The sequence below is a fragment of the Hoplias malabaricus genome, chromosome 13, assembly GCF_029633855.1.
Source record: "Hoplias malabaricus isolate fHopMal1 chromosome 13, fHopMal1.hap1, whole genome shotgun sequence".
Taxonomy (NCBI): domain Eukaryota; kingdom Metazoa; phylum Chordata; class Actinopteri; order Characiformes; family Erythrinidae; genus Hoplias; species Hoplias malabaricus.
Window position 1 is genome coordinate 28656589 of NC_089812.1, and position 23528 is coordinate 28680116.

At 40.6% G+C, this 23528-nt stretch overlaps 1 protein-coding gene across 1 annotated transcript; it reads right to left on the minus strand.

Moving 5' to 3' along the window:
• Window positions 1-1949: 1949 nt before the first annotated feature.
• rnd2 (Rho family GTPase 2) lies at window positions 1950-23049 on the minus strand. The gene is made up of 6 exons (XM_066641990.1): window positions 23009-23049; window positions 22470-22694; window positions 21178-21265; window positions 8284-8393; window positions 4982-5116; window positions 1950-2714 (listed from the first exon to the last, which is right to left on the minus strand). The coding sequence occupies exons 2-6, from the start codon at window positions 22653-22655 to the stop codon at window positions 2448-2450; spliced, it is 786 nt and encodes a 261-aa protein (XP_066498087.1). The 5' UTR covers window positions 22656-22694; window positions 23009-23049; the 3' UTR covers window positions 1950-2447.
• Between the last annotated feature and the right edge of the window lie 479 nt (window positions 23050-23528).

A 23528-nucleotide genomic window follows, 5' to 3' on the forward strand; every position in this document is an offset into this window, starting at 1 on the left:
TTAGAGGATACAATGTAGCTCTTCTCACCACTGATGTTCAAATCAAACCCCTATTAGTGATACAAAAAGCATGGAATTCCACATTAAGCTATATGTTGGTTTGGGATTGTTGTGATTGTGTATGTGACTGTGTGGTTCAAGAGCTTCTTGAGCTGCACTCCATACTGTCAGCCAAGAACATTGGAGGAGGGGGTATAAGGTGTGTGTGTGTGTGTACCTAGGGCACACACACACACTAATCCTCTTACTCTTAGTCTGAGCTCAGTTGGTTCACGACTGCTGCTGCCAACCTCATCTACCTCCTGCCTTCACCCAACCCCATGCCTTGTGTGTGTATGTGTGTTAGTGTGTGTGTGGGGCATGGATGTGTGTGTGCTTGCGCTCCTTAATTTACTGGTGTTCATTAGATAAGACATAAGATGTGTCCTGTGGAGGAGCCGGAAACCAAGGCAACAGCATTCTACTCTCAGTTCCGTTGTGACATCACAAAGGAGGGAGGCGGTTGCCGGGGAAACGGCAGCATGTTCTTGATAAACATAGGCTCAGTGGTTTCCATGCTTTTGATTGCCTCTCCTAGAGAATTTACATACACAAATATCAAATGTGGGTGAATCCAAAGTAATAATTCAACAGGGTTGAGATTCTCTCGGTAGAGTTTTTTTTTTTTGGACAGGAATACATGGACATGGCCAACTCTGGTGTTCTTTTCCTTTCAGAGCTTTCAAAACTGGCAGAATGCTGAATGGTGATAGCAGACTGTATAGTTTGAGAGACTCAGAGAATGTGCTATTTTCCCCACACACCTAGAGTGAACAAAGTTAATGACCTCCTAAATCTCAACTCACTCCTGTTTAGGCTTATGGGCTCCTCCAAGCATCAGAAGTTGTGGGCACAGTTGTGTGGTTCCAGGTCTACGACATGTTTCTCCTGTGATATGACGTTATGATATGAACCAATGAAAAAAATGACCTTTTTGGCATTCTGACCCATAGTCGTTTCCAGAGTATATAATTCCACCAAGTGCAGCACTGTGGCGCCTTGATTCCAATTCCCATTAGAGTCACTGATGTGAATAAAAAAGTTACAGAGGACTCTAGAGACTCCAGCCTGTCTGAGTTGAGCTCTTTAGCAGTGACAGAGGACCATTGGAGAGGGACACTCAGGCAAGAGTACTCTAAAATTACAAATAAATATGAATTGAATGGTCCAATTTTACTGTAGGCCAGTGAATATAAGGCTACACTACATCTACAGAAACCCTTTATGACCAGTGACACAAACCTACATACGTACTACCAAGAACTTACTACAAGTTTGCATTTGCCAAATGTCAAGTGGACAGAACATCTAGATCAGATGTTACAGAGATTGGTACATTTCTGAAATGCATTAGTCTCATTATAGCTACTTTATTGAGTCAAAGGACATCTGTACCTTCTATCAGTGATGTAAAGCTGATAATACGACGTCGTCTGAACACGACATTGTCCATGACATGAAATCACTTGTTCAGGAGGCACTGAAACCAGTCGTTTACAACAAGGCTGTTTAGATGCAGAGAATGGTGCTGTGGTTTTTGATCCATGTAGCATTTTTACCAAAGTGTCTACTTTAAAGAAACACTAGGTAAGATTTGGGATTTCTCCTCCCTCCTAGGGCTCCCCCAAGTGTAATTCATTTTTACAGCACTGTACTGAAATCATTGGAGAGGGGAAAGGAGGAGGAGTGGTTTCCTACCCTCCTCCAAAAGTTACAAAGTGCAGCTTCTGCAGTCCTGAGCCCAGAGTGAGCAAATACAGAGTACTTATCTCTCTACTAGAGGTCAGTAAAGCATCACAGTGATGCTTATGCTGTCATTTTAAGGTCAAAATATTACATAGTTTTCTTTAAAGGGATTTTAATTTAACTGCATATGAACCTATGTCACATCATCTGTAATATATCACTGTCATATACACAGTCAGGTGTGTCATTCACCCAAAAACTGTCATGGCACAACACGACAGAGCTGTTATAACATGTGGAATAAAGCAGTCTTTATAACAGACAGGGCCCACAGCAATAAGCCTTTATAAATGTGTACCTACATTTATGATTGATGTCAGATGTTAAGATGTGCCGATGTAGACTTCTTACCAGTGGCATACAGTATATTCAAAATACAAAATATAATGTTTTTAATATTCGCTGCTTCTTTGTTTTTGTAGCTGTGTCAGAAAAGCGTCAACGATATAAGGAGCAATAAATAGTCCTCTGTAAAGCAAGTTCACATATCTGTACATTTTTAATGAGCCGTAATCTGACAGGATGTACGACCATAAAAGTCTCATAAATAGAACAACAACTGTGAGAAACCCATTTTACAAAGATGAGATCAGACACAGCTGACTGCAAGGGTGTGTGTTTTTTGTTGTGTGTGTGTGTGTTTGTGTTTGCTGGCTTGTTTTCTACATGAGGATGCAGCTCTTGGCTCTGTCCTTCCTCAGAGTGGGGGAGGGTTCCAGGGGCATGGCTCGTGTGCTGATTGGCAGCAGGGGCTGGTGGGAAATGCGTTTGAGGGCACGGCGGGACGAGCTTCGTTTGAGTCCAGGGGCCGGTCGTCTGACTGAGGCGAGGGTGGTGATGTGAAAAACGTCCCGCACACTGTTTACACACATCCGCGCTGAACACTCCACGTATGCCACTGCTCCCAGCTCCCTCGCCTGCAGACTGCCCTGACAGAGAGAGAGAGAGAGAGATGGTTACAGAGGAAACATCAGAAAAAGGAAATTGATGTTATCATATAAAATGATTCAAGTACGCTCATCACCTACATTCTCATCAAAGCACAAGAAAGACACCTAGAAAAACGTTTTAGCTAAATACTGTACATTAATTCATTATCTGTAAGCGCTTATCCAGTTCAGGGTCGCGATGGGTCCAGAGCCTACCTGGAATCATTGGGTGCAAGGCGGGAATACACCCTGGAGGGGGCGCCAGTCCTTCACAGGGCAACACAGACACACCTACGGACACTTTTGAGTCGCCAATCCACCTACCAACGTGTGTATTTTTGGACAGTGGGAGGAAACCCACACGGACACAGGGAGAACACACCAACTCCTCACAGACAGTCACCCAGAGCGGGAATCGAACCCACAACCTCCAGGTGACTGTGACACTACCTGCTGCGCCACCGTGCCGCCCTAAATACTGTACATATTACAATATATCATTTATCTATAATTAATCTGAGAATGTTGTATATGAACAGGACATTCTCAAATGTGGGCCTCAAAAAAAAAAAAAACCAAACAAACATGCAGGAAGCAAATAGGTGTGGTCTAGCTTAAATTTTAGTGTGATGCTGTCAAGGATTGGCGCCCCCTCCAGGGTGTGTTCCTGCCTTGCGCCCAATGATTCTGGGTAGGCTCCAGACCCACCGCGACCCTGAAGTGGATAAGCGGTTACAGATAATGAATGAATGACGCTGTAAATTTCAGTGCAGTGATATAGAAATCTATGTTTAAAAGTCTCACAAGATGCAACTGCACAGAAAAGTGTGTCTACTTTAAAATGTAAATAAATAGTGTACCTAAGGAATTAAAAACAACAATTTTTAATCCATGAACCCTTCTACCCGGCCTTACTCTGTCACTCTTTCTTCTAGTGTTATGTAGTTCGTTATGGCTGAACAATTCATCATACAAAAACAGAAATTGAATTTTTGCCCTCTGTGAGTAAAGTGACCGCAACAGGACACAATTAATGCATTTCGTTTAACAGCAGCCACTCTGTCACTGCATTCACACGAGTGTAAAGAACAATCTTAATGGCCTTTCTGTTCCAGTGTGTCTGAGGACATCAGGCAATGTCTGACACCTTATAGATGAAGATTAAAATCTCTCTTTCTCTCTCTCCCTCTCTTTCATACACACACACACACACACACACACACATCCTATCAGTGAAGCTGATAAGCCTCATAGCAGGAAGCTTAAACAGGACTGTAACTATATATCTTTGTTCTTCAGACATTTGTGTGTGTGTGTGTGTGTGTGTCGGAGGGGGAGAGAATAGAGTGGTATAGAGAAAGCAAGATCATGCATCGGAAAGCAGTTGTCACAAGAAATATGGGCAGTGTCATGACATATATACTTGGTTGAGTGCATATAAACACAAATTCAGTCCTCTCTCTACTGCTGTGTGTGTGTGCGCTTGTTCATATGTCAAGGTTTTTGAACAAGATGAGCACAAGAAGAGATTTGATTAAAGTGAGTGGAATTCTAGAGAAGTTTATTCCAGTTTAAAACTGTTTCTCTCTCTCTCTCTCTCTCTCTCTCTCTCTCTCTCTCTCTCTCTCTCTCTCTCTCTCTCTCTCTCTCTCTCTCTCTCTCTCTCTCTCTCTCTCTCTCTCTCTCTCTCTCTCTCTCTCTCTCTCTCTCTCTCTCTCTCTCTCTCTCTCTCTCTCTCTCTCTCTCTCTCTCTCTCTCTCTCTCTCACACACACACACACACACACACACACACACACACACAGCCCAAAGCCTGTGATATCTGGCTGCGTTTGTTCATCAAAGTCTTCCATGGTTTTATTATTCCTTTGGTTTTGCTAAATCCCAGGCATGAATATTAAACACTCTTAACCTCCAAATAGAACCTAACACTACAGTCTGTCAACTCCTCTCACACTGTGACTCTTAGTACACTGAGTGTGTGTGTGTGTGTGTGTGTGTGTGTGATATCTCTGGTGAGCCCCTCTGCTCTAGCTGTGTAAACAGTAATATTGCAGGTGATACTTTCTTTCTGCACAGTTCTTTCTGTTTTTTACCCCCTCTCATCCCTACACTCTTACTGCTGTCTTCTCATTTCTCTGGCAAGCGAGAGTGTGAGAGAGTGAGTGAGGGAGGGAGGGAGGAAGACAGAGGGACAGAGTATGTGAGAAAGAGCAAGTGAGAGAGTAGGAAACGTGTGTGTGTGTGTGTGTGTGTGTGTGTTCTTACCTGTTCGTGTGTGACGGGGATGAGGCGCTGTTTGGACAGTTCTCGTAACGTGTTGACGTCTGTTCTCATATCAAGCTTACAGCCCACCAGGACTAGTTTAGCATTAGGACAGTATTCATGAGCCTCAGCCTGCCACTGATAAACACACACACACACAGTATTAGATATACAGACACTCATATGTCCTTTATTAATACATTTATTTGCTGTGAGCTTAGTAATAAACTTTCTTAATAAACTCTTGTTTGACTTTTGTTGGTCTCTTCATCATGAAAAGTTCATATAATGTGAAGTGTAGCTAGTCCTTAATAAAAACCATTTAAACAACAAAAAGGTATGTTCCAACTTAGATGACGCTGTGTGGTTCTGTGCAAAAGTCAAACACTAAATATAGTGAATTTAAGTAATAAATGATAGTTAAGTTACGCATTTTAAGGAGATATTTCTCAGGAGAACGAATCCTGCAAGACATGTTTTTATTGACAGAAGGAAGATTTTTGTAATAAAAAAAGTACAGACTTGCACTTACGGATACAGACTTCAAATAAAATATATTTTACACCCTGGAGGGGGCGCCAATCCTTCACAGGGCAACACACACATTCACTCACACCTACAGACACTTTGGAGTCGCCAATCCACCTACCAACATGTGTTTTTGGACTGTGGGAGGAAACCCACGCGGACACAGGGAGAACACACCCAACTCCTCACAGACAGTCACCCGGAGTGAGAATCGAACCCACAACCTCCAGGCCCCTGGAGCTGTGTGACTGCGACACTACCTGCGATACTACCTTAACTTGTAACCTGTTTGCAATGTTTTCCTACTGAACAGTGAGTGTAGACTGAATGGATCTGTAGTTAATTATGTAACTGTCTCTGAAACAATTAGTATTAGACATTAACTCTGAAGTTAATCTGTGAATTACTATGTTGCTTTAAGTCAGTTTGATATATTCGTCCGTGGTGGTACAATACAAACACAATTTATCTCTGTGTAAAAGGAAAATTGCATGTTGTTGTGTTTTCCAACTGAATTACTTTGTTTAAAGGTCAGAAAATGTAGTGATAACCACACGGAATGTTCAGATGTTTTCCAGTGACATAAAACAAAGCTAAGATGAAGGCAGTGTGAAATTTGCACAAAGACATTTTGCTCAAAAAATGTCTTTTATCCTGGCCCTGACCAGTGGCTTTTCACCGAACACAGCACCGGCAAAAGGCATGGAAACAAGGCCACTGTCTGTGGCTCTATAGCTGTTGAACACTGCTATGCCAGTTATGCCACTGTTCTCCTGTAGCTGAATGTGTTCAACCATCCATCAGCACATCCCAAATGACCTTTGGCCCCTAAAACCATCGCTCATGCTCCGGTCACAGCTCAGCATCCCTCAGAATTCCATACTGCTTACATTCCTGACCCCACCCACGTGGGAGGGGTCAGTACACAGTTCAGGATCCGGGCTGTGGGCCGCAAGTTTACAATAACCCATATTTTGAAAAGTATTTAAAAATTACAAAGTCTGTTTGTTGGAGATATATTTTTAAATCTATTCTAATAGTTTTGGCATTTTGTCATTTTTAAAAAAATAGTTACCTTTCAAAATGACTTCTACTTTTTGGATGAAAGGTGGCAAAATACTTCAATAAAACTATTCCAGTATCTGGTGGTCTATATATATTTATTCATTTTTATTTATTTATTTATTTGTTTAGTTGCAGGGGTGGGGGTTGTGGTGTTTCTAAGTGTTTTAATGGTTAAAAATGCACTGCATTGTTGACTTCCATCATAGTGTGTTTGAAGCTGAGTGTCTGAACAGACGAATTTCTAGACACTGAGGTGATGTGAGAACACATCAGAGACTCTTGAGGAAGAGTCACTGAGAAGATACCCATTACACAACATACAGTCTTAAGCCCAAAGCTAGGCATAACAACTATTAAACCTCGAAAGTGTGGGAATGTCCCCACACCACTGCATTTACGGCTGATACAAGAGACCACACACAGCAACCCCCACCCCTTCACCCTCCTCGCACACACACACACACACACACACTCTCTCACACAAACCTGTACATCCTTAAATCCACTATCACACCCTGTGTATACCACATCCTTGTTGACCTTTATCCAGAGTAAAACAGCAGTTTCAATTAATCCACCAAACGTACACAAGACAAACAAAAACCTTCATGGTTTCCGTCAATGGGATAGAGTGCTCTCCATTAACAATAATGACCTTAATCAGCTTTTTCCATTTAAAATAATGTTTCATTATAAGGCCATCTCCATCTACGGCACGACTGGGTTATATTTTCATTTCAATTGTTAAACTATTTGTTAGCTTTAATAAGCATTTAGTTAGAGGACCAATAATGAACCAAGCTTTAAATCGCCCCTTGGCTGTGATTATGCAGTGGACTAACACAGTGTTCTAGCTCATATTTGCAATGCAGAACACAAGTCTAGAACATTTTCTTTAATATTTTAACCATTATGCTTTACATAATTAATTACAGTTACATAAAGAATCCATTAAGTAGCAGAATAGTAGCTAACATTTACAACAATAGTTAAAATAGTAGTAGCATTATCAGTAAAATAGACCAGCCTCGTATAAAATTTGAAAAACATTTTCCAAAAAAAACCCAAATAATAATAACTGTGTTCAGCTCCACCTCAAGTAGAGATGACGTGTCTCTGTACTAAAATACAACGAAACATGTCTGTCTTCTGTCCCCACCACATGGTGACACTCTCCTCATCCCACTCTTATAATGTAGGATAAAATCTCTCACTGCATTCCACCACACTGCATTTGTCTCCTTGCCATATGGGTGTTTCTCTGTCATTATGAATATGTAACAAAAAATGATGCAGCACTCTTCAGTGCCCCTCGCAACAGTCCCTCCCACTTCACTACATTTTTCAAAGTTTAAGCAGATGTAGAGTTAGCTGAAGCTAGGGGGTGTAGTTACCCTTTAAAAACACTGACTTTCCTCAAAACAAAATGTCACCCATAACATTTTTAATCAAATGTCATTCAGATATGGCATCAGTCAAAGGTTTAGAATCTGCACTTTTACGAATAAAATTACCCACTTGTTTCAATGAGCTACTGATTAAATTTGTGTAAAATGGCATGCTGTTGTTGACGGTGGACATAACTGCATCTTCTGAAGGTTACTGTAGAAGATGGTGCTCATTTCTGTAGGGAGTCTTGCTAATAATTCTTAAGCAGACAGGGAAGAAGAACTAAAGAGAAGAAGAACAGGAAGATTGATGAAGAGTCAGACCTTCTTTGGGACGCTGTCCAGAGTCTCAGGTCGGCTGATGTCAAAACAGATGAGGACGGCATCTGAGTCCGGGTATGCTAGTGGCCGCACATTATCATAGTAGGAAGAGCCTGCACACACACACACACACACACACACACACACACACACACACACACACACATTTAATAAATGTTTTTATTCTTTAATGTTCTATTCTTTATTTACGGAATCATTGGAAACATTCTCAAAAACCTCTGCTTTAGCGAATTTTTTACCACAATTATCCTCTAGAGTGTGCTGTATATGAGACATATCAATAAGAGTAAATGACAATAGAATTTTCAACAATATATTTGTGACTTCACTGTGGTGCTATGAAACATGGATCCGGAGGCTCGGGCCAAAACTATTTTGTTTGAAGGGATAGAAGAACCACTTCTGGTTCCGTAAACAACTTTTTAATGAACACCACTTTTTAAAAGAACCATTTTTGTGTTTCACGTGTATTAAGGAAATATTTTCAGAGATCATAATATGCTGTATTTTCCATGCCTCTTAGACTTAGATATGAGAGTGATATATTGAAGTATATCATCAGTACAGACCCATAGCAGATGCAGCATGTGGTATAACTGCTGAGGCAAATATACTGGACGTAATAATATCTATATTTAATAATTAAGGCAGACGTATGTAAGTAACCTCACAGTTATCTCCCCTTTATGGTGCTTATTTCAAAAATCTGTCCTGCCTGAAACACTTATTATAGCTTCAGAAGGAATACGCATCTGAAGGTCAAATGGGATGTATGTAAATGATTGGGTTCATGTCTTTACCAAAGTATTCAGAACAGGCTGTGCCCAAACTTTCGCATATAATTCTATACATAAAAGGTATAATCTGTTCTGAGAAAGGTGAAGTTTTGACTCCAATTTATGTGTATGAATGTGTGTGTGTGTGTGTGTATGAGAGGACTGTAGGCCAATAAAATGATGCAGAAGAAATAAAAGACGATCGCTCCTGTAGTAAGCTCACTGAGAGAGGGGTCAGTTTAATTCCACCTCAGGACAGACAGTGAAGATGGATGGAGAGAGGGACAGCACGAAGGAGAAGAAAGGTGAGAACACTGGTCAGCACTGCAGCAATGAGACCAAAAGGGGGGAGAGATAGAGAGAGAGAGGTAGAGAGAGAGTATAAAAGACAGTGTGAGAAAGATGTTAGTTTTTGAGAAATACTTATGATTCAAGGCATTTAATAAGCCTCTCCTTTTAGGACAAATCTCTTCAAGTCTTTGCCTGTAGCCTCATGTTCTGATCCACCGCACAGGTATAGAGTGGAATATCAAATGCCTGGCCACTCAGCTGGACTCACTGAGGTCTGACCATACTCTAAATGTGCACTGCCCACAAAGTGTGAAGATACTTAGCTTTCTGAGAATCCGTTTAGTCGGAGGAGTAATGGAACATTTGTAGTTGTTATCGTTTTATGTAACAAAAATAATTAATATCATTTATTTTAACATGACTGCGGCCTAATCTGTTTTTACTGTAAAATAAGCTGGTTTTTTTTGTATGTTTCTTTAAATGTCTTATGTAAATGATCCCTAATATGATTTGCTGCCCTGTACTGTATGTCAATTTGAATGGACTAAGCTGCTGTAAAAAACAGCAGATAACCTTCAGAGGGGCGTTACGGTGGCACAGCAGACAGTGTCATTGTCACACAGCTCCAGAGACCTTTCTGTGAGGAGTGTGGTGTGCTCTCCCTGTGTCTGCGTGAGTTTCCTCCGGGTGACTGTCTGTGAGGAGTTTGGTGTGTTCTCCTTGTGTCTGCGTGGGTTTCCTCCGGGTGCTCCAGTTTCCTCCCACAGTCCAAAAACACACGTTGGTAGATGGACTGGTGTCTCAAAAGTGTCCGTAGGTGTGAGTTTGTGTGTGTATGTGTGAGTCTGCGTCACCCTGTTAAGGACTGGCGCCCCCTCCAGGGTGTGTTCCCGTCTTGTGCCTAGTGATTCCAGGTAGACTCTGGACCCACCACCACCCTGAACTGGATAAGTGTTACAGATAATGAATGAATGTAATGGGTTCAGACCTGCCTTTATTTTTTAGTTCAGACTCTGGACTTAAAGATCATTCAAAAAGCTAAACTGCATAACATTGTCTCCATTTAACATTTGATTTTCATTGTTTGTTTGCGGCTGTACATATTTCTAGGGATTGCGTGGATAAATCCCCTCTTTGGCTGACTGCCTCTAAGGAGTTTGGTGGGTATGTTCTCCCTGTGTCTGTGTGGGTTTCCTCCACATGCCCTATCTAGGGTGTGATCTTGCTTTATGCTCTATGATTCTGGGTAGCCTATAGACCCATCGCGACCATGAACAGGATGACGCAGTTACAGAAGATGAATGAATGAATGAATAAGAAGCTAGCCACTACCTCTTTTCAATCTGCTCTTAACACCCTCCCCTGAAGATGCTCAGTATGCTTGAAGGCGAATGACTGCCCAGTTCTGCAATGTTACACAGATGTCTGGATTGATTAGCACCACACTGACTGATGGAGGTGAGGCAGGGCCATCCCACCCACCCAAAGAGAGCAAAGCCTGCTGTGCTGTATCAGACTCCCAGCATTGGATGTCTGACTTTTGATGGGCAGTGATCGGGTACTCCTGCTATGGAGTCCCATGCCACAACACCTGCCTCTGCCAAGAAAACTGTCCTTGGAGGAATATGTTGGTGGACCGAACACCTGTAAATCCATCCGGTCCCTCAATGGACCTAGCAGAGTGCAGCGGCTCAAAGAAAGTGACAGACCAGACAATGAAATCAAACATCTCCCTCTCTGTCTAATCTGCAGGGAGAGAGAGGGACACATAGAGGAAGAAGGGACGAGAGAGAGTGAGCGTTTGAAGTGGCGATCAAAGCTCTCAGTGATTTTTGTACTAGCCTTGGGGAACAGGCAGAGGACCGCATGTCCCACTGGCCCCTGTGGCTGGCTGGTTGACAGTGAGAGAGAGAGAGAGAGAGAGAGAGAGAGAGAGAGAGAGGGAGAGGGGGAGAGAGGGAGGAGAAAAATAAGTGTGCAGGCGGAGGAAAGGCCACAGTTAAAGAGCAGCTTTCGGGAGGGCAGCAGCCTCTTGCGTTTTATCTGTTTGATGGTTCACTTACCCAGCTGTGAGACCAAAATTATCACACACAAACACACCCCCAATTGTTTTATACTATTATTCAAAAGTTTGGAACCAATGCTGTCAACAACATGAAATCATGAGAATATGAGAATTGATCATATCTCAGAAGTGGAGATGACAAAACTGTAAAAAGAATAAGAATATCAAAAGGTTTCGGTACACAACATTAATATAAGTGTATTTAAATGTATTTATAAATACCTACATGTAACATGTTCCATGTGTATTTTAGATATAAAACTACTATAACTTTACTACACCCCAGAACCATTATTACTGTGTCAGTAGACAAAAACAAAAGGTTTTACCCTTTCAACAATGAAAAGTATACCCTTTCATAAAGCCTGACATTGTAGTCCTGGTTTTGTCTTGTTTTCCTACAGTCAGGATATTTCTGCCCTGAAAATATAACAAAACAAATAGACACAGGCACACACACATAACACTCGCTGCATGTGTCTGTGTGTTTAAAGAGGGCACAGATGCACATCTTTCTGTTCTCCAAAGCCCCTCTCTCTCTGATGCATAAACTTTATCCATGGATGCTCCCAGCTGCTCCTCTTCACAGCCTCTCTCCCTCTCTCTCTCTCTCTCTCTGTCTGTGTGTGTGTGTGTGTGTTTGTGTTTCTTTCAATGTGTGTCATTCTGTTTTATCTTCTTCATTTCTGTTTTTTTAATTGCCTTGGGGCATTGTTGACGTTCCTACAGCGAAAACCTGCACAGGACAGCTTCACTGCTTCCAGTCAGGGCACTATATTCAGACTAATTCAGGCGTTTATTAAAGCTACTCTCTAAACTATTGTAATATGACTGATCCTATATCAGTAAAACCAGAGTACATTGAAGGTGCATTGTTTAAAATTGACATGAATCTGTTCTAGCAAACATTCTGCTATTGGCACCTATATATATGTCGTGCTGATGTGTTTATTTATTTATTTATTTATTTATTTTTGCTATGTTTGTGTGTGTGATGTCATTGTGGATCATGGTAGATTCAGCTATAAGCAAAAACATGTCAGTTTAAATAGCTTAGAAGCAACACATACACACTTATACCTCATTGGTATGTCTCAAAAAGCAACATGGGTTAGTGTATGTGTGTTTGTGCGTGTGTTTGTGCGTGTGTTTGTGTATGCATTTGTGTGTTGTATGTTATCATGTTCTTGCTTGTGAATATGTCTGTCACTAATGATCCTCGTAGCTTCAGCTTTAAGAGAAAAATGCCAGTTTCATTAGATTAACCACAGCTATACACAGTTCACCATAAGCTTAACCACACTCACAAACACACCCACACACATGTAAGTATTGGAGGTGGGGGTAGTGTCCCAATGTGTGTATGAGGGCTCTGGATAAGTTTCTGGTCTTAAGTGTTCATAGCAATGTTTGAATCCAAATAAAATGATACATGTGCAAAGCAAAATATAGCAGCAGGAGAGGAAGTGATTGTGAAATAAAAGGTCAGACAATGCTTGGGAACCCAGAACTTTCACTACAGCAAAGTAGACGAGTAATCTGCAATATGTAAACAACACCACACAGAGAGGAAGCAAGACAGACGGAGGAAAAGAGGAGTGTGTGTGAGAGGTAGAGATACAGAGACAGGGAGATATGTACATAAGGGTGGGCGATGTAATCATATGTTATTGTTATTGTGATAAATACGGAATGTATAATTTAGTTGAATTACTGTAAAGAAGCAACAATAAAAACCACATGCTGGCTATGCTAAATTGTCCATAGATAAGTCTGAGGGAGTGTGTGAGTGTGTGGTGCCCTGTGATGGACCGTCCTCCTGTCCAGGTGGTGTTCCTTGCTTGTGTTCAGTGATTCTTTGTAGACTCTGGACCCACCCATGAAATCACCCCTAGAGATTTATGAATGGGAGGTCTAAGTCCAGAGTTATTTGAGGGCATTCTCTCTCAGTGGTCTCTCTAAAAATGCATTAGTCATGAATTTCAGAGCTGAAATATACATAAAAATCTATCAAATATATCCCTTCATTTAGGGACAAATCTATTTGCGATCTACCCACTTACAAACAACACAAGAGCAGCAGGTAATAAGGTCAGAGTCTGTGCTTTTAATTGTTCAGTGCTGCTGTTTTTTTTACCACAGTATTTTGCTTAAGGGTTGTTTGGAAAAGTTTTACTAACAATAGATTCATCAGCTACCACTAACATTAGCTACCACTCTCAGTTCTACCATTAGTGTTGCTAAGAAACAAGAGATTCACAATGCATTTCACTTCACATGCAGCTGATGTGGTAATCTGCAGTGTTCACTAGCAATCACATGTACATTGTTGGAAATTGTGGTGTTTTCACAATGTGTGGTTTATTCAAGTATTGAAATTGCTTTGCGCACTCCGCTCGGCCAGCATACCATCGCTGTCCAGATAAAAACATGTATCTCCCAAAATAGTAACTTTACAGCAGAAAGAAAAAAAAACCTTCTTAACTTTCAATGGGAATTAATGTATGGCCATTCATCATGAAGTTTTCACTCAAAGTGAAGGACAGCTGCTGTGTTCAAATGATGTAGTAAAATAGAGTAAAAATAAAGAAAAGGGTGTGTGTGTGGGGGGGGGGGGTTGAATGAAAGTTCAAGTAACGATGAATCAATGATTCAAAACATTGCTTACAAGCATGAGCTGAACATGCTCTGACCTTGTGTACACACAGCCGCGAGTAAACTCAGAGACGACACACAGCTCGCCTTAACCATTGGATTATACTTCAGAACGCATGTGTGTGACTGAAGACTGAGGAAGAACGCATTAAACGAGTCACAGAAAGTACTTTGGAACTCTGAAGGACCTCTTATTATTGAGTGTTTTCTACAACGGATCGATTAATCACGGATCACTGAACATATCAGAAAGCCACACATAAATACATCAGAAGCCTTGATAAGAAACTGAACAAACTGCACAAAACGAATTGTGGGGGTTGGGGGAGGGGGAGGACGACTTTGTCAAGGCGGCCGCCCTTCATTGTCGCCCTACCTGTACAGCACTATGGGAAACCCTGTAAGGTCCATAATATAGCCTGAAAAGTAGTGCTAGCACTGTACAATATTTAATACAGATGTCAAGGAGAGGACACCAGTCCATCACACACTTACCCAGTCACTCACACACTCACACCAGTGGTCTTGTACAGCCAGTGTCCCAGTGTCTACCAAAATGTGTTTTTGAACAGTGCAAGAAAACCAGAGCACCCAGAGGAAACCCATGCAAACACAAGGAGAACACACCAAACTCTTCAGACAGACGGGACTTCAACCCAGAACTCTGAGATCATGGGGCTGTGTTGCAGTGACACTACCTGCAGTGCCACCGTGCTGCCCCTGCTACCCGGACTTGCTGAAACAATATCTGACAACTTTTGGAAAGCTGAGCTGAACCTGATACTGATACTGAACAGTTTTATGGCTCATACAGTTATCCAAATCATAGCAGTGATGTTATTCACCATAATACACTCCCTCTTGTGTTTTACTGTTGCACTATACATAATTTAAATCTCTCACCCTCAGAGATTTGCTCTTATAAATTTGTATTAGATAAAGGAGTTAAGCTCCTCTTTGTAATCCTTCTTTTTTACAGCAAGCTGATTGGTCCACTGTGACAGGCAACATAATCAATGTGTCCAATCAGCTGCTGTGACACAGTGACATTTAGTCCCAAACAGCCATGTCATTCCACTCAAAAGCCACACACACACACACACACACACACACGCACATAGACACACTGGGACCTCATTAGCATGCAACATAATCGCTTGCTAATTATTGGCCTGATTCTCCAGATGGTCAGAGCACTCAGACACAAACACACACACATACACACACATTCACACAGCAAACACTGAACTGTCCATACATGGTGAAAGCAAAAGGCATTTAAATCTACATGTCTTTCTTTTGCCTGGTCCTTGACTTGTATTTACATATCATCACCATAATACTGTTCTTACATCATATAATTATCCAGTCCAGTTTTTATTGATAGGCCACAAAAGGGTCAAGTCTCCACTCTTTGCCTCCTGGCCTTATTTCTATATATTTTTTTTATCATATCAGAAAAAAAATGGAAAAAGACAACCAATGGCTTCTTCCATTGTTAGTTACTGTGTTTTGTTCCATTTCCTGTTATTTTTATTTTTTTTTTTTCAGCTCTAATTATCATTATGATGGTCTTATGCAGGTCATGACCAACGAAGGCCAGAGTGAAAGGGGGGAAACAACGTATGCAGAGCAACAAATGGACTGTAGTCTGTAAGTGTACCTATACCGACGGTTCATATCTGATATTACACTCTGTGACTCTTTTGGGTTTTGGCCAGTGTGTGTTTAAGTCACGTGCTATTTTTGTGTTTTGCTGACCTTGGCTGAGACTTTTGGATTTTGATCATGGATTCATCTTAACTACTGCAGCAATGACTGTTGATTTGCCTAAAATAAAGCTACTGTGCTTGTTTTCTGCCTCAAGACCCCATCTGTTTTAGTCATACTTAATACAGCCAGATTTAACTTTGGAAACCAGCAGTGCTCCGATTATCATATCTAAAATAAAATATAATAGAGATAAAATATATTCAGTATATGTGACCTTACATTCAAAGAAACATCCAGCATAAGGTATAACTAATTTCTGAATATATAATTCAAAGTTAATCTGCTTTTCAGAGCATGCCAAATTACTTTGGAAACAAAGTTATGATCAAAACAATAATGTTTTTAAAGTTCTACTATTGTGCATTATGATACGAAAGTTGTTATTTGACCTAAAACAAAAATACTGGTCTCATAATAACCATATCTTAGATCTGTTTTTGGGGAAAAAAATTGTATCCTTGGCTTGTTACTCCCATTGCAGTCTGGTTAAAATGGCGCCACTGTTTATCTGCCAGTGAGCAGTCTGGACTGACATAGTAAACATTACAAAATACAAGGGCAATGACACCATCTTGTCACACAGTCTGTTTGTTTTAAACTTAGCAAATCTGGAAGTTCAGAGGTAACCAGGCCCACCTACTCTGTTTGGAACTGACCATTCCCAAGGCCAAAGGGGCATGTGTGATCAGATATATCAGACAGGGTAAAACTGCTCGGCTCAATCCCTTGAGAAAACCAAACTAGTCTGTGAGGATTTTCCCATGGAACATGGAAAGGGAAAATGAGGAAAAAATGCCTGAAATAACTTTATTGCAGGGTGAGGAAATACCCCACTGGCCTTAAATGTGATCTTTTTAGGTCACACTCACTTAGAAACCTCTAAATGCATGTGTGTATTTGTGTGTCAGGGCAAGTACATAAAAACCATTGCAGCTTAACACCCTGTGTGCCAAGATCTGCTGTGACAACCCTATCCTCACACACGTGCACACACACATGTCATCATTCATATCTCCTTGAAGTGGCATTCAACACATCATTATGCTGTGAAAAGCATCCTTTCTACAGTAGTAATAATGTAAATGGTGATCAGTGCAAATGTATAAATCTGTAATTAATACAGACACTCATACTTAAGGAAAACTGTGTAGTATTTCTACCTTAAAATTATATCTTCTAAAAGATTCTGATGCTTCACGGAGCTGTAATAGGGAGAATAGGGCCTCTGTGGCTGCTATGCCAGGTCCACTTCTGATTTACTGGACTAAGCAACTTCTGAATCACGAGGCGGAGGGCTCTTACGAGAAATGCATAACACTAATGGTACAAAGCTCACGGGTGGTTACCTAGCTACAAGAATAATTTCGTTCGGTATTCCTGGTATGGACATTATGGCAGAGAGAGAGAGAGAGAGAGAGAGAGAGAGAGAGAGAGAGAGAGGGAGGCTGTACAACAGTTAATACTGGACTGAATTTACACAACTCAGGAGCTGAGTTGGAGTTGTTAGTAGCATTGTAACTTTTTTCATGTGTTGCGATGCTAGTGAGAAGACTTGTTTTATAATCAGGTTTTCACGTTAGGCATTGATTCTAGTAATAATTGATTTTCTGTGGGTTGCTGTGTGGAGGAAATGACTAGAGTCACATTTTGTGTCGGTGGAACCCAAGCTTTGTTGAGGACAGTGTTATAATCAGGTTGTTGAAAGTTACTAATGAATGAGGGCCAGTGGGAACACCTGCTAACTTTAGCCAGATTAGCCCACTTTTTAGTGAGAGAGAAAGAAAGAGAGAGAAAGATTGGTGTGAGACTTGATTTCAGGACAGTGCTGTAAATGTGAATTACACTAGGTAGGAGGAGCTCAGGAGAAGAAAAAGCCAATTCTTACATTGTATTCCTTTCAAAGTAATTATAGCCATGCTGTTATAAATATGCTAACATGGATTTAATTTTGAATAAAGAATTTTAAAGCCTAATTTCTAACAACATTGTATAACTTAATATTCTCTTCTTAGTATAATATTTGTCTGCATGTAAACGTACGATGAGACAGAAAACGTTACACCTCATGAGGCTGTGAAAGCAGGGGTGGAAGATGACTCACAGGTGGATAACAAGGCTACTGACTTTGGAATGAATCTGACTATGAAAAGAGAGGTAAATATAGAGGCCATTGAGCTAAGTGAAGGAAAGAAATCGCAGGTTTGCGTGTGTGTGACATCAGTGACAGGGCTGAGGATTCACTAAGGAAGGCAAAGGAGCTGACGTCCAGAAGAGCGTTACACACCACTGTTCACATTTTCAATGCCTCTGCTACTATGGAAGCCAATTCTAGCACATACTCACATGAAACAATGAGAGGGTAAGGGGAAAGTAGGTTGGAAAGGTAAAAAAATCAAGCAGAAATCAAAAATGAAGTGGCCAGGTGCAATAGGTAAGGTGTCACAGAGAAGTGTTAATGATGATATGAAAAGTATAGGTGCTGGTATAAAGGGACCAGAGGAAGATAAATTAAGCATTGTTCACTTATTCATTATCTGTAACCACTTATCAAATTCAGGGTCTCTGTGGGTCCCTGAATCTTGTTTACCTTGTTTAGTAAGAAGATTAAAGTTTGGAAAGAAGGACCTTCTCCAGAGAATGTTATAGTGTGTATTCATATGAGGAAAATGCCAATGAACTGGAGCTGCCAGCATATATTCCACTAGTGGGCAACATGAAGAGCCCAATGACTCTTCAGATCAAAAGGGCAAGGATCTTGGCTTTTTAAGAATGTTTAGGGAATAGCTGTATGATTTGGCATCAGATTCAGGCAGCAAAGAATGAATATCGGGGTTTCTACTGTGGAAGGACTTTCTTTCAGATACAGGATACAATTACAAAGTTGTTTAAGCATATTTTGAAGAAATTCAATTTTCAATTCAGTCCTGACAGAAGCTGGAGATAGGAATAATGGCAGGTTACAATTCTTACTGTTAGGGTTTACAATGGAAACAGAGGTGATAATTAGGGTTTCTAAGTGGGTGGTAAGTGGGGAGTGGTAGCAGGATGGTATCTGGCTCCCGCAGTTACACAATGCATCAGGCCGGAATTTCTAAATCTGCCAAAATGTCTGGGATTCAGGTTTTGCTGTCTACAGTCTATTCCCCTTGCCAATTCTTGCCCTAAGCCCTTAGGATTTCCTTGAATTGTGCACTTTGATAACGTTTGATGAAGTTGTCAAAGAGTGAGAAAAATGGGGCGTGAGGGTTCAAGCGTTAAAGGGGTTGGATATTTGAGAGCAGAACTGGGACACTTGGTATTGTGTCTCTTTAGCTGTGTACATCCCTAATGCTTAAACACTATTTAATGTGGTCTGTAGCCAAACTGTGCACTCTACTTATAAAATAAAACTGAACTGAATTTTTAGTTCTACTGCGTTAACATTTGAAAATGAAGCAGATGCTGATGAAAATGCAGATTTGGTGCCTGAATTACAGAGAGGAGTTAGGGGATTTGTAGCAAAGCCTGCCACATCCTTGTTGCTGAATTTGGATTTAGAAGCCTGTATGCTAAGAGCAGCCTTGAAGGAACTGTTGCTGAAAGTATAAGTCAATGATTGTGGTTAAGAAGCATACAGATTGATTTGTGGAAGTGCAGTAATTGATTGATTGCGCAGGTATAGCATGGTGGGTGATTACTGGGAATTTTTTATTTATGCTGTAGATGTAATTGGTGATTCATTCATTAATTCATTGTCTGTAACTGCTTACCCAGTCTACCCAGAATCACTGGGCACAAGGCAGTAACACAAGTAACATTTACAGTCATTGTTATTGCAGGATGTTGATGTAGTGTGTAAAATCCAAGAAGAACTGGTGACACTCAGATTGCATTAATGGTGAAAGTGGGGCTAGCTACAACCTTATGCACTAGGGAGGCCTGTTAGTATTTACCATTTAATGGAAATGTAAGGGACAATGGAAAATGTGTGTCGTGTGTATGTTTGTGGATGTAGACCAGAGATTCCACATAGAACTGATAGCACTGAACATGCATTAAGGGTGTCAGTGGAGCTTGGTACAGCTTTAGTCACCAGGGAGGCTGACGTGGATCCACATTTAAGAATCTGGTTAATGATAGGTCTGTAACGTGAGCTTAGTGGGGGGTTGGGTCTGGGACACCAGACCTCACTGTTGAGCCTTCCGGAAGTGTTGTGAACTTAATTCAGTAAAACACCTGTAAGGAGAAGTGTCTGCCTGATGAACCTTGTGAAAAGCTTGTGAGGTAGCAGGTGCTTAGGAATGTGTGAAGAAATTGGTTGGGCGTTATGTGTAACTACAAGTATTGCTTGTAGGATATTGTCATCTTAGTCTATATATATTTTATTAATTATTTAATTATTTATCATACAAGATTCTCAATTAAACACATAAAGAGGTATCAGAATATATTCAACATATATTCAACATACTGGATCAAGTAGAGTATTTAGTTTATATGAAATAAAGTACATTTAGACCCTACCTCCTATCACTTTACCATAATGCTTTCTGCATTATTACAAATGCTTAAACATAATACAGGTACTCAAAATAACTGAAAATAGAAGATGATGAACATATAGATTTTCAGGAAATTTACAAATACCATGTCAGTCATTCATTCATTATCTGTAAGTGCTTATCCAGTTCAGGGTCATGGTGTGTCTAGAGCCTACCTGGAATCATTGGGCACAAGGCAGGAATACACCATGGGCACCATGTCAGTTATCAATTGATCAGTTATCAACTGAGTTTAAATTTCATAAACTCAAATGAAACTATAATTTAAGAGCCCCAACCTGGAGGGGTGACCAATAGATAAAACAAAATAGGGGAGACTGGTGTCAGCACCATTAAACAGCACAAATATAACACACAGCAAATTCACCAGTGTTAAATCAACACTATTAGTGTTCAATTAATACTGTTAGTGTAATAATTTATTAATAGTGTTGATTTAACACTGGAGAATTTGCTGTGTACAATGTACCACCCCCGACACTTAGTTACTCAACATTCACCGTTATTTCATGATATTCAGAGTTGCCAAATTGAGATTCAGAAAGTAAAAATCTTTACCAGAATTATGTTTCATCTCCCCTAACACCTCTGAGTCAGGTGTGAGATGATTAGAGAAGCCAAGCAGTTGGAATGAAATTCCGCAGAGACTTTTATCTTTTTCAATTGCCACTTCAGGTGAAACTTTGCTTAAAACTTGACAAAGCTGCACATAATTGGCAGCAGTCACTAAATAAGTCAATCAGCAGTTAATTTCATCACTAATAAAGGCTCTTACCTGACGTATCCCACATATTCAGCTCAATGCGGTGTTTGTCTATCTCAAAGCTTGCAGTGTAGTTCTCGAATACTGTGGGCACATAGCTCTGGAACAACGCAAACACAATTACAATCAGAGATGGGTAGCTATTAATGACTCAATAACTTTGTAATACTTTCATACACTTAGATACTGCTGCCTGGTCACATCACTGATTTGAGTCCATAAAGAGAATGATAAGGCAAAACATTTGTGCCACTGCGGATACACGCTGAATTTATTAAGATGTTCCAACTCAGTTCTAGAAGTTGTGCAGTATTTAAATAGTTTTTGAGCTGCTGCTTTTGTAGGATACATTTACACCATCTGAGTCCTTATTTGTCACCAGTATCAATGTTTTCATATAATGTGGATTTAAGATATTCTATAATGGAAAGAATACTGCAATCCATTCTTAAAATTAATGTGAAACAAAAATCTGAACTATTTTTTCTTTCTTAAAATGATGTACAGTAAAATAATGTTTGGGTAGGAAGTATAATGGGTGGGACATGACTTTACACATTGGGATTTGATTGGATGGTAAAAAGCAGATGTTTCAAAATAATGATATTATTGGTGAACATATTTTTTCCACATCCTCAAGCTCTTGACTACATTATCACACATTGCAAGGCATTTTACAGGAAGTAAGATCACTTCATAAACATTAGGAGGAATTAATTAATGTTTTATAAAATTATACAGTACAGTGAATTTTGCTAAATATGACATAGGACTTAAAACAATAAGATAATAAAAAAAGTTCCATTTTGATTGCCATTTTAATGGTTTACTGCTTAATTTAAGGTCAATTTTTGAAAGGACAAAAAAACTACCCCAGAATTCTCTGCAGAATATCCTCTGAAATTAGGGTCAGATTTTTTTTTTAAATGAAGAATACACTACACAGACAGTATTTAACTGAATGAATAAGCCAAACAACAACACAAAACCCTCACCCACAAATGCAAGGCTGCATCTGAAATGGTTGCCTACTCACTAAGCCATATACTTACATTAGGAGTTGTGGGGCTTTTGACTGAATACAAATGACCTTATAACAGATACACAACGCACTATACGACTGTAGGAGCTGTTGTTTCATGAAGTACGCTAATGCACTACAGGGAGTAGGAAACAATTTGGGTTTCAGCTCAAGACTTAGGCAAGTCGCCTATTTGAGAAATTAAAGTTTCTCAGGTGTAGCGAGTACACAGCAGCCAACCAACCCCAGGTTTTCAGACTTCTTTATCGTCTGGTAGTCTTACCTCAGGGTAGCAGTCTTTAGCGAACACGTGCAGCAGCGCCGTTTTCCCACACTGTGTGTCGCCCACCACCACAATTTTACAGCGGCTTCCCTGCCCCTCCATCAGCGCCTGAAACTCCCCGCGCTCGGTCACAATAACCACTAACGCCCGCTGACACGGTAGAGCCGGAGAAACAGCACCGCTCATAGAGAGGAGGAAAAGTGTGAGGGCGGAAAAGTGGAGGTCCTGAGAGAGAGAGTGAGAAAAAGTCAGGAGAGTGAGAGACTGTCTGATAGAGTGAGAGAAAGAGAGAGATAAAATTGTGAAAAGAGGGACTCGTGGAGAAGTAAAGGATAGAACAGAGCACAGGCAGAAGGAGAAACAACTGAGGGATATTTCATACAGAAAGATAGACAGACCGTGAGAGAAACAAGGACATGGTAAAGATAAGAAAATGAAACAGACATAAAATTACAGAAACAGAGAGGGAAGAGATAAAGAGTGAAAACGTGAGAGAATTTTAGTTTAAGAGTGAGACTTAACAGGAAAAAGAGCGCAACCTTTTTCGTTCCCACGGTGACACCTCGCTCCCTTTTGACACTTCGCGTCTTCAGTCTGGCGAGGGGGTCGGGATCCCGCCCCCGCCCCCTCATCTGCATGACCACACCCACACAAAGCCTGTGCACCAATCAAATCCCCAGGGACTCTTGGTCCTCGGCTTTGTTCTCATTCATTCCTTTGTGTTAATCCGCGCGGACACTGCTGGACACATCTCTGCCCAATTTCTCCTAGCCTGCGGTCAGAGAGGACTCAGGTGTTATCAGGTAATCCAGGCCACTTCAGGAAGGCTCAATTCTAACGATATTCGTTCGTGAATCAATAAGACGAACACTGTATTGCAATAACAACTATGTAAATAACAAATTCAACATCATTTATTATTCAAGGCCTGTAAAGTGTAATGATCTACCTAGACTAAATTAACTATCTGCATTATTTCTACTCTGATACTTGCTTAAGAACAGTTGCTATATTTACAGTGCCAGCCCTGTCAGACAATGATTACATCAGTCTCACAAG